At 43.3% G+C, this 19,091-nt stretch overlaps 1 protein-coding gene across 2 annotated transcripts in view; it reads right to left on the bottom strand.

The window, feature by feature from the left end:
* Window positions 1–200: 200 nt before the first annotated feature.
* The window catches only part of Gapvd1 (GTPase activating protein and VPS9 domains 1), a 48,952-nt gene continuing 30,061 nt past the window's right edge, over window positions 201–19,091 (bottom strand). For both annotated transcript variants that reach the window (XM_055600240.1, XM_055600241.1), the window contains exons 16-24: window positions 18,438–18,560; window positions 16,581–16,710; window positions 12,861–12,970; window positions 12,232–12,391; window positions 10,716–10,903; window positions 7,185–7,398; window positions 3,715–3,787; window positions 2,433–2,630; window positions 201–2,177 (exon numbers count right to left, since the gene is read on the bottom strand). In XM_055600240.1, the coding sequence (XP_055456215.1) occupies window positions 2,037–2,177; window positions 2,433–2,630; window positions 3,715–3,787; window positions 7,185–7,398; window positions 10,716–10,903; window positions 12,232–12,391; window positions 12,861–12,970; window positions 16,581–16,710; window positions 18,438–18,560 (1,337 nt within the window). In that variant the 3' untranslated portion in view covers window positions 201–2,036. The remainder of the gene's footprint in view (window positions 2,178–2,432; window positions 2,631–3,714; window positions 3,788–7,184; window positions 7,399–10,715; window positions 10,904–12,231; window positions 12,392–12,860; window positions 12,971–16,580; window positions 16,711–18,437; window positions 18,561–19,091) is intronic.

Raw genomic sequence — 19,091 nt, 5'->3', positions numbered from 1 at the left:
TAAATCTGGAGGAAAAAAAAAATTCTGGCCTGGATGCAAAGCAGTGATGTGAATGCTGGAGTCTGCGCCTGGAACAGTGCTGGCCTCTACCCCAAGTCCACAGGAGCCACCACTGCCAGACTGTACTTCACCACTGGCCTGGGCAGGGTAGCCTTACATGTAAATCCATCACCTTCATTCCACAGAAAAGAGCTCTGATGCACTGTCCACATCTTCATATTTATTTCCACAGTGATAACATGGAATATATTTAGCTACCATTACAGAGAGAGAGAGAAAAAAATCTCTCGATGATTTACAAGTTAAGTCCCATAACAATGAATTCCAACTATTCAAAATCTGTTGACTTGACATTTATTGAATAAATGCTGAAGTAGATGTTAGAGTCCCATCTAGTCGCAGAACCATGTCAGATTTCGGCTTGCAATGTACTTACGATGGGACATAACTTCTAACTCCACGGCAAGATTGACAACGACATCCCATGAAGTACACAGATTTCCTGACCCAACATTTCAAGGATATTTTGTGATACTAGTTTAGTTTTGATCTCTCCCTAAAAGGCAGAAACCACACCTCACACTCCTATGTAAATTCCTATTTGGGGATTTTAAAGGAAAGAGAAGAGGTGGAAGCATGAAGAAAACCCAGCTTCTTTTGGCACGGTGCGGCCGATTTCTCAGAGAGGGGAGCAGACGGCCTCTATCCATCTGCTCACGGCTGGTCATCACAGGTCCCTTAGAAGATGCCTGTATTGCTGCCACCACAAGGGACTTGGAAGTATGGGATTGCAGCATTTGTCATAAAAGCTAAACATGTTTAGGAAACATACAAGGTGAACCCAGTCGGTGATGCCTATGTACAAGACTTGTGCTTGAAGCTTCGGTGTGCCTTCTTGGCCAGCTTCTCAGGCACCAAAGCCCATTCCTGATTCATTACTGATGTACAATGCAAACCAAACTACAGAGACACTTTTTTTTTTTTTTTTTTTCCAGAAGAGGGCAATAAAGGCACAGAAACCTGCCAAAATAGATTTCTTTTTCCCATAAGAATAGTGTGGCTGATCAAAATAGTTTAACACTAGTAAAACCTGGATCAGTAGAGCAGACGATACAAATTAGTTTTAAAAAAATGACATTCACTGAATTCCTGGTCTGTGCATTCAATGTGAAGAATCATCAAAAACAGATGACAATTAAGGGTCTGTAAGGAGCCCTATCTGTGACTTCTACTCAGTGTGCAGGTGCGAAGGACATGGCACACCTGTGTATACTGCTCGTCCTATGTAATGCATGGGAGAGTCTGTCCTCGTGTGCAGGCTGACACATGCCTGTGGTGGCACACTCCTACATGACTTCCCATCAAACTCCACACAGGGAGAGTAATAAACTGTATTACACACTAATAAATATTTCTGCTTTTGCTTTTAAGCTCAGCTTAAATTTTGTCAAGGAAACCATTTCACAAGAGGGAATGTCACAGCCTGCTCTCAGCAACTGTCCTTGTTTATTAGAGTCTGAAGATGCCCATATTCATCAAATATAAATATATATTTATATTTACATTTCCTTCTTGGCTTTTCATTAGGAGACTGTATCTACAGGGAGGCTTCAGTGCACCTCCTGAGACCCTCAGGGCAGCGGGTCTCACGACCTAACGCACACACAGCGATTGGAAGAGGCACACTGTTCTAAAAACGATAGGGACGAATGGGGAATCCATGAACTGAGATCTGGACATTTCCTAAAAGATTCTGTTCTGTTTTTTAAAAATTTAAAACACCTGAAAAACATGGTCCCTTTTGCAGTACTACTCTCTACTTGGGGACAAGAAATAAAATATGCAACTCAGAAAGACCAAAAGGAACGAGAACCTGCGTGCTAGCTTGTTAATTTGCGTAGGAAGAGCCGTGTGGAAACATCTGGAAGCTTTACAGCATCAGACAAAACAATGTTCAGCTTTCAAGGAAGCTGCTACACATTCTTAGAGATGTGTTTCCTGGCTACAGTCTGCTGCCTTGGGGGGGCTGGTCTTGGTCACTTTCTGTCGTCGATGGTTTTGATAAACTCCACTGCTGCTGTGAACTGCATCCACCAGTAGGACTCTTCTCCAGACAGACAGTTGGCATAGAAGCTGCTGATGTACTGCACAGTAGACAGCAGGCAGGGTGGGTTTGCCTAGACAGGTGGAAAATAAGAAAGAGCCCGTCACTGGGTACTGCGCTCCACCAGAGCCATCTCAGCATCTGTTCTTCCGATCATTTGTCAAAGAGTTGCCACCTCAGGCCTCTGAACTGTTTTGGAAGTAAGCACCTTCAAGTCTTAGAAAGGAGCCTAGGATTCGAACCTATTACTTTGTGAACCCTGGTATACCTATGTGGCCTCCCCGCTCAGGAGGCCACAGAAACTATCAGACAAAAGAAAGAGACTCACCTTTATCAACACGAACACCAACACAGGAACAAAGTCATCTGCCCCAGGGACAGAGTCCTCATTGGCCAGACTCAGGAGGTTCATGATGGTGGAGCACATCCTCAGGATGCACTGCACTTTGTCCCGAGGGGTTTTGTAAGCACTTATTGTCCTGATTTCTGCCTGTGCAGATGGCCACGGTGCCTCTCGAAGATAAACCTAATAGGCAAGATGACAGACAACATTCGGCTCATGAATTCAACAATGTACAGAGCAGCCATGGTGCCCGCCCCAGCAAGCTGACAAGAAAGTATTTCCTTCCCTCCCACCCAAGATAAACCCTTCGTGTTTGAAAAGACAGCAGCTTAGACATTGGACATGAGATGGTATACCACAGAACCTGGAGCTCTTTAACGTGCCTGTGTTTCTTACAAAGCTGGGATGAGCTGATTCCAAAAGCACAGACAAGCTAGCAGCAGAAAGTGATGGTGCTTCTAGAAAAAACTAATTCAAAGCCCAGAATGGTGGCACATGCTTGTGATCCCAGCACTTGGGGGAATCACCGCAGGAGGATCAGAAGGGTAAGGCCAGTGTTAGCAACACAGCAAGCTTTAACTACAAGCTTAGACTACATAAGAATCTGTCTCTATTCTTGAGGTAATGGCAGGAGAATCTCTCTGAGTTTCAGGCCAGCCTGGTCTACACAGAAGTTTCAGGATAGCAAAAGTTCAAGTAAGACCCTATCTCAGGCAAAAAAGAACCTCCCTCTTAAATAAACAAACAGAAAAATAAATACCAAACAATAAAGACCCATACCAAAGAAAACGTAAAACTTTACAGTGCTTAATGTTTCATTATAAGAAATTGTTAACCACAGCCAGAAACCCTAAATAGCTGATCACGCAGCTTTCTTACAGACTCTCAGAAGAAAAGCTCTAATGTAACAACTATCTGCGTAGCTGTCCTGAGGCCATCCAGACCCAGGATTATCCTCTGGAACAGGTCCTGCCTGGCAGCCTCCATTAGACAGGACGCCCATGCAAAGCCCATCTGAAGGTGTGAGGGCAGCACACTGCCCAGGAGGGCAGAGCTACTTTGAGGGGAACTCTCCTGCAGGCCCTCCCCAATCCGCCACTGAGATCCTTTTCCACACAAAGGAAGTTAAATCCCAGAGCCATCCTCTCAACAGCCACAATTAAACGGAAGAACAGCTGAGGCTCTTCTATCTTGGGGCACCTGGGTGCCTTGCCAAAGTGGTAACTCTCCATGTACACCACACACACTACACACAAACCCGTATTACCTCTGGAATCTGCAGAGCTCTGTGGTTTGCAGTCACTACTTTGGATAATCTCTGGATATGTTCATGTAGAACCCTGAAAACCACCCAAAATTCATATGTAAATGCACATTTCTGCAAGTATACAAATAGTCTCAATTGTCTTTTATCCAAACAAAATATTTTAGACTCACTTCTAAATATAGATTACATTAGGTTAAGACTCTCTTAGTTGTAGGTATACTTCATTTAAAAGCCTTATCCGAGCTCAACATATGCTACAAGGTAAGTTAAAGGACAGCCTAACCTATGTAGAAAACAGTCTCAAAAAACAAGAACATCAAAAAAGGTCATATCGAAGTCCAAGCATGGCAGTAATTCCAGGCAGAGGTCAAGGGACAAGGATCAAGAAGTCAAGGCCAGCATCAGCTTGGACTACATATTAAGACCATCTGCTCTTCCAGAGAACCCAAGTTCTGCTCTCAGCACCCAAGTTAGGCAGCTCATGCTGCAGGGCACTGGCCCTCATACACACATGCATACAATTACACAGATGAACACATAAATAAAAATAAATCTTTTTTAAAAAAGAAATAAAGAAATGCTGAGTGAGCATAGAGGATGCAGGAGTGTGGAGGATGCCAGTAATGGGACCCTGCGTTCGGACACACTGTTCAGTGAAGGAAAGGTAATAAGAGAAGAGAGAAGTGATAAGCAGGAGTTACCACAGGCCAGAAAGCAAAGACCTGACTAGCTGCCCAGCCCTTCATTTTGATGAATGTAATTAGGATTTTAAAAGCTAAGGACCTGCTTCAGCAGGCGCTAACCCCAGCCTCCTGGCTTCTGATGCTCTCTAGAGATCAGTTTGCTCCCCAAACTCTGTAAAACCTGCAGAAATGGATGGAACAATGGATAGGAATAAACTCTCTGTGGTACACACAGCTTCAACATCCCAGCTCCATACCACATGCCAGACTTGCAAGCAGGTGCTCTGGAGAGGAAATGGGCCTATGGTAAGGAAGCAGCCTGAGACTAGGGCACTTAGCGGGATGCTGGAGCAATCCCAGTGCCCACTTCACTTCACGGGAAGGTACATTCTCTCAAACGTGTGCAGCTCCTCAAAATGTAGCTTGGGCGCAGCTCAGTGGTAGAGCACACAGGAAACCCTGGGTCCTATCCACTGTGTGCACACCAATTCACAAACACAAAATCAGTAAAAAGCAAAAAAACAACTAATAACTTTCCTTGAGATCCTACCTACCACATGGATTCCTGAGGGTCCACGGGCACCAAAGTCACTGTCATTGCTAGACACCATGGTGGCAATGTCAGTATATTCAGGCAGAAACAGGACTGTGCAGTAGTATTCAAGAAAAGACAGGAGGAAGAAGGCCAAATTCTCTACACTCCACTTTTCTACCTCACCCTGCCACCCAACAGCTTTGTTTTTTGTTTTTTGTTTTTTGTTTTTTTTTAAGAAAAGGTTTTACTATGGACTTGGACTTGCCTCCCCAGAAATATGTGTCACCTTGCCTGGCTCAGGCAGCTCTTTTACTTATAATACTCGGTTCAAACTCAGAGCCTTTTGTAGCCTACACAGACTACATCTGTAGCCTGCAAGATAACTTTTTAAAACAGCTTTCTTTCAGTACAGGTCACACACCATACAACTATGGATGCCTGCAGATATCCAAATACATAGCTATTAATTCTCAATAAATACATAACGAGCACATTTCAGAAGCCAAGCCCCGTTCTTGGTTCAATGGCACAGTGGAGAATAAAAGTGGGTTTGTTCGTTTGTTTGTTTGTTTTCACAGGGAACAGGATCTCACATTGTAGCCTGTGCTGCCCTTACTTTGAGATGAGCCTCTTGCCTAAGCTGCCCAAGTGCTGGGCTCACTGGCATAAGACACCATACCTGGTTTACAAGCAGTACTTCCTTCTCTCATGGTGGGCACAACCCGTAGAGAAAAGTATGTGTGACCTTGAGAAAGACTGAGCAAGAACAGGGGAAGGTTGCAAAGATGGCAAAACTGGGAAAGTACTTGCAAAGTGAAAATGAAGACCTAAGTTTGAATGTCTAGCCTCCATGCATGCCTGTCACCCCAGCGCTGCAATGGTGGAGACAGTAGGATCCCTGCGGCTTGCTGGACAGTCAGCAAGCTGAGTTCTAGAGCCTCACGTTCAGCAGACACCTTGTCTTTAAAAATAGGTGAAGAGCAACTGAAAAAAACACATGATGTTGACCCGTGGCCTCTACATGCACCTCACACACCTCACACACACAGAGAAGAGTGTCTGCCAAGTATGCACAGGCCCAAAGGTCAAGCCCTCATAGTGGAAGGATGTAAATGAGGGACTGTCTGGCAGTGTCTAGAGATGCTTTCAGTTGCCATAACTGGCTGGATGTTATGGGCCATGAGTACTGCTAACCACCTACCATATCCAGGACAGGTTCCTGTATTAAATAACTACCAGGCTCAAAATGTCAGAGCTACTGGAAATGGCTCAGGGTTACGAGTACTGGCTACTCTTGACGGGGCCTTGGCTAGGTTCCCACCACCCACACAGCAGCTCACAACCATCTCTTAACTCCAGCTCCAGAGGACCTGATACCTTCTTCTGACCTCAGAGGGCACCAGACACACACATGGTACACATGCAGGCCAAACACTAATACAGATAAGATAAAAATAAATCTTAAAAAAAAAAAAAAACAAAAAACAAACAAACAAAAAAAACCACAAAGATCTTTAAAAAATTATAAGAGATGGCTCAGCGGTTAAGAGCACTGCCTGCTCTTCCAGAGGTCCAGAGTTCAATTCCTGGCAACCACATGGTGGCTCACAACCATGTATACTGGGATCTGATGCCCTCTTCTGATATGCAGGTAGAATACTCATACATAAAATAAATAAATCCTTCAAAAAAAAAAAAAGAAAGAAGAAACCAGGCCAGGCATGGTGGCACAGGCCTTAGTCCCAGCACTCAAGAGGCAGAGGCAGGTGGATCTCTGTGAGTTTGAGGCCAGCCTGGTCTACAAAGTGAGTTCAGGACACCCAAGGCTACATAAAGAAACCCTGTCTTGAAAAACAAAAAAGTAAAAAAAGTAAACAAACAAAAACAACAACAGATGAAACCATGACTCAAACAAATGGCATATGACAACTACAAAACTATTACATGTAAAAGCATGAGCAATTTAAAGTAGAAAGGAAATGGGTTCCTAAGAAAGTGAAGCCTGGGTCAAGACCAAACAATTGTGAAGAGCTCATTCCACAGAACATGTGAGGCAGGTACACACAGAAAAGCTATCCCAACTCATACTACTCTTTTCCCACTGGCACAAGCCCTCAAACTGCAGATGAGCACCCACTTGGATTACATAACTCAGATGAGTGTAAGTGGTAACAGATACATTTTGTTTACTATTGCACAGCAAACCAAAGCTATAATTTAAGACCAGCACAGACATGCAGCACAGTACTCACTGGTCTCGAAGGATGTCCCCATCCTGGTTAGGGTAGAAAGCAAGTTTGAAGATCCGATTCATCACACTCCGCTCAATGGCCAGCTGGGCATCCTGCAGCTGCTCCTCGCTGGCATTCTGCCAGATGACATCCTGAGCCATTGCACCGTAGAGGAACTGTAGAAAATCCTCCACTTGAGCAGTCTTATCATCAGCAGCAGTAAGTTTCTGAAAGTCTCCAAGAAAAACAGTAATCTTTAAAATATGTCATAGAAGTTAACACTAAAGGGGAGCTACAGCAGACCCTCATATCTTTATTTTTGTTTCCATTATTCTTACTTAAAGTATTAAATGGAAAAGTTCTAGAAATAAACATCTGCAAATATTATTTTTATCTCTCTCTTTTTTTTACATTTACCTGCCACTGCACACCGTGGAGGCCAGAGGCCACTTGTATGAGTTGGTTTATCCACCATATGAGTCCCAGGAATCAAGCTCAGGTCATCAAGCTTGGTGACAAATGCCTTCACTCACTGTTCCTAAGCTTTTAAACTGCACAATGTTCTGGATAGCATGAAAAAAAAATCTAGAAACTCTCATTCCACCCAGCCTTGACATGAGTATCCTTTTGGTTAGGACACCATACTGTGGACACAGCCTGCTCATCAGTTACCTCATTTATAGCTCACTTATCCATTCGGCATATGCATAGTTTAAGTCTCAACTGTGTAGTCTCAGAGTATGACTATCATGAAGAGAAGAGGAAGGTAATCTATGGAAATCATTCTAGTTAACAAATGACAGGAACACCATAATCTTAAAGCCAAAATATCAAAAGCATGGAAAAGTAAGACATTTAAACACAAGGGGTTGTTATAAAATATACACAGTTTTTAAAAAACTGTGTGATTATAACTTGGTTATGGTGACAAATGCCTACATTCTCATCATTTAGAAGGCTGGGGTGGGAAGGCCAAAAGCTGGAGGCCAGCCTGAGATACACTGAGATTGCCTCAAAACGTCTTTAATGCCAACACTTGGGAGTAAGAGGGAAAAGGATAAACATAGTTCATGGCTAGCCACAACTACACAGTGAGTTTAAAGCTAGACTAGGCTATATGAGATTTTGAATCAAATATAATAAAGAAAAAGTAGGCAGAAGAAAGAAAGAAAGAAAGAGAGAGAGAGAGAGAGAGAGAGAGAGAGAGAAAGAAAGAAAGAAAGAAAGAGAAAAAGGAGACCCAGAATTTTAACATCTCCAATTTTCTTTTAAATGCATATAGGTGTTTTGCCTGCGTGTATACTGCAGAAGAGTGCAGAAGCCAGAAGAGGGTGTCAGACCTTCTGGAACTAGAGTTATAGATGGTTGTGAGCTGCCATGTGGGTCCTGAGAATTGAACCCAGGTCCTCTGGAAGAACAGCCAGTGCTCTTAACTGCTGAGCCATTTCTGCAGCTCTTGTTCAATTTTTAATATATAGCTACTCAGTCTCAGAGAAAAATAATGCAACTTAATAGATTTGTTATCAATGCTTAATTTTTCTTTTTAAAGCAATGGGGATTGAATGGCCTCATGCATGCTAAGATAGAGCTACCACTAAACTTATGTTCTTACTCTACGTTGCTTTTTTTGGAGAGCGGGGGTAGCTCTGGCTGTCCTGGAACTCACTCTGTAGACCAGGCTGGCCTCAAACTCACAGAAACATGCCTGCCTCTGCCTCTTGAATGCTGGGATTAAAGGCATATGCCACCATAGCCTAGCTTGCTTTTGCTTTTAATCTTGAGACGGAGGGTCTTATTAGTTGTCCAGGCTAGCCTTGAATTCATTTCTAATCCTCCCTGATCTCAAACTCACTCAACAGCCAGGAAAGCCTTGAACTTGTGATCTTCCTGCCTCAGCCTCCTGGGCAGCTTGTATTACAGAATGATACCACTATGCCTATGTTTTTGTTTTTTTCCTTTGAGACAGTCTCTTTGTCAGCAAAGACTGACTTAAATTCACAATCCTCCTCTCTCAGCCTCCTAAGTGCTACATCATAGGTTGGGGCTTCAAAGTTTATTAAGAGCAGGGCATGATATCATGCAACTTAATCCCCAGATTTCGAGAGGCAGAGACAGGAGGATCTCTGTGATTTCAAGGCCAGCCAGGACTACATAGTGAGACACTGGTAACCCACCCCCCCCAAAAAATCCAAAAACATGAAAGTGACATTGCTGTTGGATCTCTATGCAATCTCAGCATCTGGTTATACTGAATTAGCACTCCCTGCAGTGTGATAATATATACCTAGGCGGGAAGCAGATCCTGGAGGCAGGGTTGTCAAGGTCTGTTGTTACCCTCCCATTCTGAGCAGCAGGTTGCCTAGCACACAGAGATTGACTTCCAAACCTTCAGTGTTCACTCCCAGTATGGAGCAGCAGACAGAGTGGCTTTCTCTACCCATCCTGAGCTGGATCCCTTGTTCATAGAACAGAGCAGCACTGTGGAGCAGGCCAGTGAAAGCTGACAACCACAAAGAATAAGGATCTGGCCTTCCCTCTGCTGGACAGGCAGCAGCACACCGCTTCACTGTCTGTGAGTTCTTGATGAGGTCTCTTCAACTGGCAGCCCCCAAATTGCACACTGGCTGACCCCATCTAGGGCGGCTGATGTCTGTGGCTGTGTTTCAGGTAGCCTATCTGCAGTATAGAGTTCCTTCCTCATAGTGTAGGGAGCCATTTGGGTTTCTTTCTTTTTTTGATAAATTCCTTTGTTATTTACTTAAAAAAAAAAAAAAAAAAACTTACTTTCCCAATGAAGATGAGGGTTTTGCTTGCATGCATGTCTGTGTATCACATGCACACCTGTCTTATTACATATGTGTAATATGTAATATGTGTAATATGTGGCATACACCAATCCACTACTTTTAAGAATAAAAGTAGTGAAAAATAAAATTTAAAAGCAGCTAGAGAGCAGCTTAGCAGCTAAAAGCAGTTTGCTGTTCTTCCAGAGGATGGAAGTTTGGTTCCCAGCACCCATGTTAGGAGGCTTACAACTCCTTGTAACTTAAATATAAAGAGATCTGATCCCTCTTCTGGATTAAACTGACACACACAGACACAGACAACACACACACATACCACATGTGCACACAAATACTAAAAATCTCCTATTTTACTATTGTTGCTGTGGTTATTTTCACTGTGGATGGGTGTTTTGCCTGTATTTGTCTGTGCACCATGTTTGTGCCTGGTGCCTGCACAGGCTAGAAGATTGCAAATCCCCTGGAACTGGAGTTAAGAGATGATTATGAGCTATTGCCATGTAGTGACAATTGAACCCTGGTCCTCAGGAAGAGCAGCCAGTGCTCATAACCGCTGAACCAGCCACTTCATCAGCTCCCAAAATCTTAAAATAGAGGAAGGGAGGGAGTAAGAAAGGGACTCAGTAAGGAAGAAGACAATTTAAGGAACTGTTGTAAGGCACGCAAGCTTGTCCATAAATGTGCAAAGCAAAACAGTTCTCCCCATTTCACTGGCTGAGGAGAGGTCTGTCTGAATGCATTCAGTTACCTTGAATGAACTCCCTGATCTTCTTTTCTTTGCTCTCAAGCAGTAACCTCACACAGACAGTGGTAAAGTACCGGTTGGCCACCTCTTTGTCTCGCAAAACTCTTTGCAGGAGTCTTTCCAAGTGAGCCTGTGTGGTCTGCAGTCCTTGTCGACAGCGGGTAAGATAAGCAATATATGGGGCTCTTTTTCTGAAAGAATAAAGCAGCTACTAAAATCAGATGCATAACAGCATATACTTTCCTCAGCAACTAAGAGTCTTAATTTTTTAAAACAATTACTTCACAGACTCTGGTTTTTATAAGTTGGCACGAGAGGCTATAGACAAGCATCTTGGGAACCATTCATGCTGCCAGCTCAAGAAAGAAAGCCCTTGTGCATGTTTTTGTGGCACATTATCATCAGCACCTAACTTACTACATGTCTCTAAGGCCCTTTGCAGGCTCATTTCATTTAATACAAAAGCACGGTCTCCATTCTAGCAGGACCCCACACTTAACAAAAAAATTGGCTGCTGCAACAAAATACAATCATATGCACTAGATCATTAAATAACCACCACCACTTATAGTGTTAGTGTAACAGGATCCCGGAAAGCTGGTTGCCTCCATTCTGCCTAAGTGCCCCACTCACATTTCCCCCAAACTGGCAAGGACTTGGTGGCAAAACACAGTAACAATTCCTAAGACCATCTCTGCCTCTCTGGTCGCCTTTTTTGTTGTTGTTTTGGTTTGGTTTCGGTTTTTGGTTTTTTTCAAGACAGGGTTTCTCTGTAGCCTTGGCTGTCCTGGAACTTGCTCTATAGACCAGGCTGTCCTTGAACTCAGAGACTCACCTGCCACTGCCTCCTGTGTTGGAATCAAAGGAGTGTACCACCCCCTCCTGACTTGGATAGAGGCTTTAAGCAACACAGCTTAAAAATGTTGTAAACCAACAGTTCTTGCTAATAAAGAAGAGTAATTTACTTCAGCTTTTCATAAACACAGGTAAAGAAGAGTTTTGGGAAATGGTTAAATAAGTAAAGTACAATTATGATGCCCTGAGTTTGGTTCTCCAGCAACCAGGCAAAAGCCAACCTTGGTATGTATTTGTCCATCTTGGAGGAAGCAGATATTTATGGATCCTGTGTGTTTGACTAGCCAAAACTGCAGGCTGCAGGTTCAGTAAGAGATCCTGTCTCAAAAGAAAAAGGCAGCTGGGTGCCAGTGGCGCACATCTGTAATCCCAGCACTCAGGGAGGAAAAGGAAGGTAAATCTCTGTGAGTTCGAGGCCAGCCTGGTCTATAAAGAGAGTCTAAGACAACACAGAGAAACCCTGTCTCAAAAAAAACAACCAACCAAATAAACAAAAAGCCTCTACCCAAGTAAACATAATCATGCACTCTGTAATAACATTATAGTCATTTCTTCAATAAAGACCAATTAAAACACACAAGAAAAAGCCTCCCTCTAACCAAACAAAACAAAGCATTGTCAGTTCATAGTCAGCTCTCTGAACTGGCCAGGCTGGGAACAGTACCTATAGTCTTCAGCAATGGATGCCAGCAATTTTCTACATGTCCTGTTGTCAAAGCGGCATACACAACGCATTGTTTCTTGAAGTTGAGCCATTAAGTTCTTATCTTGTAAATTAATTGCTTCAGCTATTTGAACTTTTAAGAAGCATACAATTTCATTGTCTAAAAACAAACACAAACAAGAATTCTGTTAGGGTGTGCACAACCTCTCAGCATTTGGGATGTCAATTCTTCTGTATCACAAACCATTAGAACCAAGCAGTATTGCCACTCTTGTTTAGGAAATAAAGTTAGAAATCAAGGTACGAGGAGCTGGGGAGATGGCTCAGGGTCAAAAGCATGTGCTGCTTTCCCAGAGGACCTGCTCATAGCAGCTCCCACCCCCGGCAGCTTATAATTGTCTGAACTCCAGCTCCAGGGGCTCTACTGCCCCCTTCTGGCCTCTGTGAGCACCCAACACAGATGGCAGACACATAAAAACATTAAAAAAAAAAGAAAGAGAAATTAAAGTATCCTTAGAGGACTTATTGGACCACAGGGAATTTCTGTGCCTCTGACAGGAGATGGGTGACTTCTATTCTACTGTTGAAGCAGTATACATGTTAGAGTAAGGAATCATGAAGTGACTTGCCTTCCGGGTCTGTATGGTCTGGCAACCCATTCCTTGTTGAGTGAGTTAGCACTGGGAAGGCCACGGAGTCTGCAGAGCAAAGTGCGAGCCTCAGCTTCTTTTTTACATCTCTGAAGAGTAAGTGCAGGGCACATTAATTTACTTACACAGAAATGATCATATCCTTTTTTTGTGGTGTCTGGAGCTGGGACCCAGAACCTCTGGCTAAGTACATCCTCAGCCAAACATGGTTACATTTTAAAAATATTTACACATAAATTAACATGTTAGCTCAGAAGATCTCAAATGCTACAAACAATTCTTTAAGAAAAGATCCATTTCAACAAACTGGCACCTCTCTGAAAAGTACAGGCCTCTAGGCACTGGCTAAGAGAGCCAGAAGAGTGTTCTGGGCAAGCTCTGCAGGGCCTCTACAATCAGCCAAACCAGCACTACAACCAGCACTACCTGAGTACACTAGAGAGCTGAGAGTAGACAGTGGGTATGCCACAGATGCCCATGACCCAACCTGAATGCTTCCTCCCAGCCTCTCCACAAATGTTGGGCCTGATTCAGACATGGCTGTCCTTTGACAAGAAAGACCTGCTATGCTTTACTGCCTAGAGGGACAGATCTGCTAACTTTCAGCTGTGACCCACCAATTGCTATTTGGTGGCAAAGCCTCTTCAGGTAGAGGCCTCCTTCCACAGCAGTCAATTCTTCCTACCCATGTGAACAGGTGCTTCCCCCTTTCCTATGCCTTTCCTGGCCTTGTGCAGTTGTTTAAAGAAGGGAGTCTGATGTCCTGGAGAACAGCCAATTGCCCTTCCACAGGTCAACACATGCCTACCTCATGACTAGCTTTGGTCTTGCCTTAGCCAATCTGACCCTACAAAACAAATGACTTAGAAATCAAGCTCATCAAATGTAATATTCAACCACTGTTCTAGTTTGTTTTCTGTGGCTGTGGTAAACACCATGACCAAAGGCAACAAGAGGAGAAAAGTTTACTGGACTCGCATGTCCAAATGACAGTCACCCATTGAGGAACCAGGGCAGAACTCAAGCAGGAGCAGAGGCAGGAGCCATGGAAATCTGCTTGCTCTCCTCAAGCTTCCTTCATGCCTCACTGACTGGCCCCCACTTCTTTTTTCCCCATTTTAAAAAGGTTTACTTTTATTGTTTTAAAATATGTGTGCATGTGTGTGTGTACCTCTGCGTGTTTGTGCACATGAGTGCAGTTGCATATTGAGGACAGAAATATCAGATCCCCCTGGAGCTGGAGTTAACAGTGGCTGTGAGCCACCTGATGTGGGTGCTGGGAACTGAACTTGGATCTTCTGGAAGAGCAGTACAATCTTTTAATCACTGAGCCACCTCTCCAACCTTCAGCTTGCTTTCTTGAACAGCCTGGAACCACCTGCCCAGGGGTAGGACTGCCTACAGTGGGCTGGCTGGGCCCTCCCATTTCAACCATCAATCATGAAAATAACATGCCAAAGACAAGCCTGTTGGCCAATCCAATACAAGCAATTCCTCAACTGAGGTTCCCTTTTCCCAGGTGACTTTGCAGTTTGTATCAAGTGGACAAAAATTAACCAGTATACCCATTTTGCCAAGAATTTCATAAAACATATTATGGTGAAGTCACCTAATTTAGGGAAGCCATGACTGAGTAAAACTGTCTGCCATTCCCTCTTTAATTTTACTGTAGGGGAAAAAAATTGTGAAGTTATCAAATACTTATGGATAAAATAATGTTTAAGTTTACTTTAAAATAACTGGATAAAATAAGTGTGAAATAATGCTGTATATTAATAACTATGAATTTGAATTAATGGGCACTTCATCATATACTTTGAATTTTGTACTACTTGAAAATTTCTACAATAAAAATTTAAAAATGGGACATAGCATGGTGGTGCACGTCTTTAATCCATCCGAGCACTCAGGAGGCAGAGTTGCAAGTTCCTGAACAGCCAGGGTTGGCTACACAGAGAAATCTTGTTTCGAAAACAAACAGACAAAAATTTTAAATGGGGCCGGGCAAAAATTTTAAACGGTGGCACATACATTTAATCTCAGCACTTGGGAGGCAGGGGCAGGTAGATCTCTGTCAGTTCAAAGCCAGCCTGGTCTATAAAGTGAGTTCCAGGACAGCCAGGATTCTGTTACACAGAGAAACCCTGTCTCAAACAAAACAAAAAGTAAAAAATGGAGAAATGGGAGCTGGAGAGATGGCTCAGTGGTTAAGAGCACTTAGGTCTTCCAGAGGACCAGGTTCAGTTTCCAGCACTCACATGGCAGCTCACAACTGTCTGTAACTCCAGTTCCAGGGGATCTGACACCGTCAGACATGCATGCAGGCAAAACAGCAATGCACGCAATGAATGAATGAATGAATGAATGAATGAATGAATGAATGAATGAATGAATGAATGAATGAATGAATAAGTGAATGGATAGATAGATAGATAGATAGATAGATAGATAGATAGATAGATAGATGTTAAAAGGCAAAGAAATTTTAAAAATGAAGAGATGGAGAGAAGGAACAAGGACACGCCGCTGGCTGATGGTACTTTAGGGTGTCCTTGTCTGAGGAAGTAGCAGCCCCTTCAAAACACAAGTGCAAAATGTCAGGATCCAAAAGTCACTTTCACAAGCCCAGCTGGGGAGAGGCAGGGAGAAGCCCTGCAGGGAATGCAGAGGATGCCAACACTGAGCTCTAGTATGTAGTGGGATGATCCTAGAACTATTCCTGATCCCCTGGGTCTCCCACTGTGACCAATGCAGGCTGGTAGTTTTACACAGACAGTGGTTCTGCAACTTGTTTAAATTGCCTGTGAGGCTCCTGGGGACATAGCAGTGTTTTGTTTTTTAATTCTTGAATCTATGTTTTATCTGATATCCACAAATGGATATCACTTAACCAAAAAAAAAAAAAAAAAAAAGACAGTATTTCACCGTATAGTCCTAGCTGCCCTGTAGGTCTATAGACCTAGGCCTGTAGCACAGTGTAGATCAGGCTGGCCTCAAACTCAAGATACATCTGGCTCTGCCTCCTGAGTGCTGGCCCAAAGTGAGTTTTCTTAGTAAATAGCATTTCATTCTTCTCTTTGGTGTGCATACACGTGTACGTATATTTCAGGTGTGCATGTGAATAGAGGCCACAGGACAACCCAGGAGACGCCATCAGCTTTGGCTTTTTGAGATAGGGTTTCTCACTGGCTTAGAGCTTGGTCAATGAACTCTAGGGCTCCACTGCCCTCTCAGTGTTGGGATTACAAGTGCATACTGTCATGCTTGCTTTTTTCAGGTAGGTCCCAGGGATTGAATTTAGGGACTCATAACTTGTGCAGCAAGCACTTCATGAACCGGGTCATCGTCCAGCCCTTTTTTATACTTAACAATCGGTTGAAATGATTGCATGGTGATTTAAAAAAAGTTCAAAGCCTATATGGGAAGAGTTGGAAAGAGGAAAGGGAATGGGGGATGTAATTATATTTTAATTTTATAAAATATTAAAAAAAAAAATGCCAAGGTGGCACACACCTTTAGGAGGCAGCACTCTGGAGGCAGAAGCAGGCGAATCTCTGAGTTTGAGGCCAGCCTGGCTATAGAATAAGTTCCAGGACAGCCAGGACTACACAGAAAAACCCTGTCTCAAACAAACAAGCAAACAAAACGACAACAACAAAAAGACTCCAAACCCCAAAGTTCACAGCCTAAAAGAAATACCTGTAAGAGAAAGCAGAATCCTGAGGTTGGGCTGCTTGGCTGGCAGAGTCGGGGAGATCATCAGCTGAGATGTTCTGCAGTGCTTCATCCCGGGGAGAATCATGAGCACTTTCACCGTCACCCATGACCTCTAAACAAAACCAGTCCCCAGGGAAAAGGTAACCCAGTTAATGTGGAAACTTCTGCTACTAGCAAGTATTCAGAGAAATTTAATCATAAGTCAGTCTGTCTTGCAATAAGAGTTCTTGGAGAAAGAAAACAAATTTGAGACACATGAAGCTCAAGAGCAAGGGCAATATATCAAGGCAGCCGACATCACAGCTAAGAACTGTACTTTTTACCTCAGTGTACAACAACCAACGCTTGAAACAACCATTCCACAGTCAGAATCACTGAACCATAGAACTAAGAGCCTCAAAAGGCTTTTTAACAATACCTTCACTTGAGAGACATGACTCCTGACAAGTGCTGAACAGACCCTCACTCAGGTCTCCTGATGCCCCTCAACAGAGCCCTTCCACACCTAAGACTTAGCCAGGGACTGGCTCACAAACTACCAAGGCCAGATCTGAGGTTCCCACAACTGCTGTTTTTAATGAGTCAGTTAATACAAGGTAATATACATACATATACAGTCAAGTGGCATAGGGCTCAGTAGGTAGAATGCTTGCTTAGCATACAAATCCTTGGATTCCATTCCCAGCACCACATAAAAACTGAAGTAGAGGCAAAAAGATCAATAATTCAAGGTCTGGGCTGAAGAGATGGCCAAGAGGTTAAAAACACTGGCTTCTCTTCCAGAGCACCCCCAGGTTTGGTTCACAGCATCTATAGGGTGCCTAACAAGTGTGTGTAACTCCAGTTCCAGAGGATCTAAAACCCTTTTCTGGCCTCCATGGGCACTGACACACGTGCTGCACAGATATCACACACAGGCAAAAATAACTGTGCACATAAAATAAAATTAATCTTAAAAAAAAAATTCAAGATTATCTACTGTTACTCTGATACAAGCCTGGGCTATAAACAAACAAAAAAACCTTTTAAGTCAAAAGGAATAAAATGTTCCTAGATAGTATAGATACTACACAGGATACTATGACAAAATGTTAGTAACTGGCAAATCTAAATACAGGGTTTACTAATCTTCACTGTACTGTAATTCTGGCACTTGAGAGGCAAACAGGCAGGATTCTGAATCAAGGGCAGCCTGCCCTATAGAGTGAGAGCCTGTTTTACAGCCCTAAAAGAGAAAAACAAAGAGGGAGAATCCCTCCTTGCCCTTCCTTCCTCTTCAGCCTAGGTTCCTCAGAATAGCTTACGTTACTGCTTGCTTAAGATTCTTCCAGAAAATGCTCTCAGCATACATAGGCATAGACAGATTTAGCAAACTGCTTATGCTTTTATGTGCTTTTGCTTGCTCTTAATTTATGTTGAGGACTCCGTATTTTTAAGACAGCTAGTCAGTATTCCACTATGAAGAGAGAGAACCCTGTAGAAAAGAAGTTCCAAGTAATGAGGGTGCCTTAGCCCGAGTTGGCCACCACAGATCTACTAAAAGTCTATAACCACATCAAATCTCATTTCTCCAGTAAAAAAAAGAAAGAAGTTCCCTCTCATGAAAACACGCACCAAGTTCCTCAGGGCTGCCACCCTAGACTCATTAGATTACCCTAAGCCATCTGAACATCTGGGGTGCCCAGGCTTAGTAGGAAGGTGTGGAGAGGGACATGCTAATCTGACCTTCTTACAACAGCTATAATTTTCAAATACTGTGACTGATAAAGGTTTATTTAGTTTGGATTATCTTCATCCCTATGATAAACTATTACTGTTCAAATCTATCATTATTATCACCTGCACTCTCATCATTGGCCATTGCTCCTTCACTGGGGCTGGTCCGCTTAATGGCATTCCGATATTTGTCCAGAATATCTTCAGCAACCTGAGCTTGTGCACTGAGCCTAGGGCTGGGCTCATCTGCAGGGGAAAAGAGAGAAAGAATTAGTTCCCTGGGTTCATACCAACTTTGCTGTTAGTATGACGCCGGTAGCATAATCCCAAAGGCGGGTTAGGAGGTCAAACTAAAGAAGGGCGCATATCTCAGTGTTATGAGGCACCATGCAGCTGCCTACTCAACCCCACTAGTAGGTCTAAGAGCCTTCCCAAAGCAGGAAACCAGGAAGATTCACTCTACCTTAGCACTGTTAGAATTCTGCATGAGTGTGTCAAAGTTCAGTGCAGAAAGGATTCTAAAACACTTGCTCGAGTCACAGTAACTATCAATTCATGCTAACACAACTTCCACCAATGGTTCCTTTCTCTAGGAGTGGGGAGCAAATAGAAGAGTTTCGCTGTGTAACCTGGCTGATCTTCAACTCATTATGCAGCTCAGGTCTAGCTTTGAGTTTGTGATTCTCCCAGCTGGGCCTGCTGAGTGCTGAGACCACCACATAGCCCCAACAATGAATTTTTATAAACACACTTACTCAGACACTTCCAAGCTGAAGG

This window comes from Psammomys obesus, unplaced genomic scaffold, assembly GCF_907164565.1.
Source record: "Psammomys obesus unplaced genomic scaffold, mPsaObe1.curated_primary_1811, whole genome shotgun sequence".
Taxonomy (NCBI): domain Eukaryota; kingdom Metazoa; phylum Chordata; class Mammalia; order Rodentia; family Muridae; genus Psammomys; species Psammomys obesus.
This window is presented reverse-complemented; position numbering and strand designations above follow the sequence as displayed.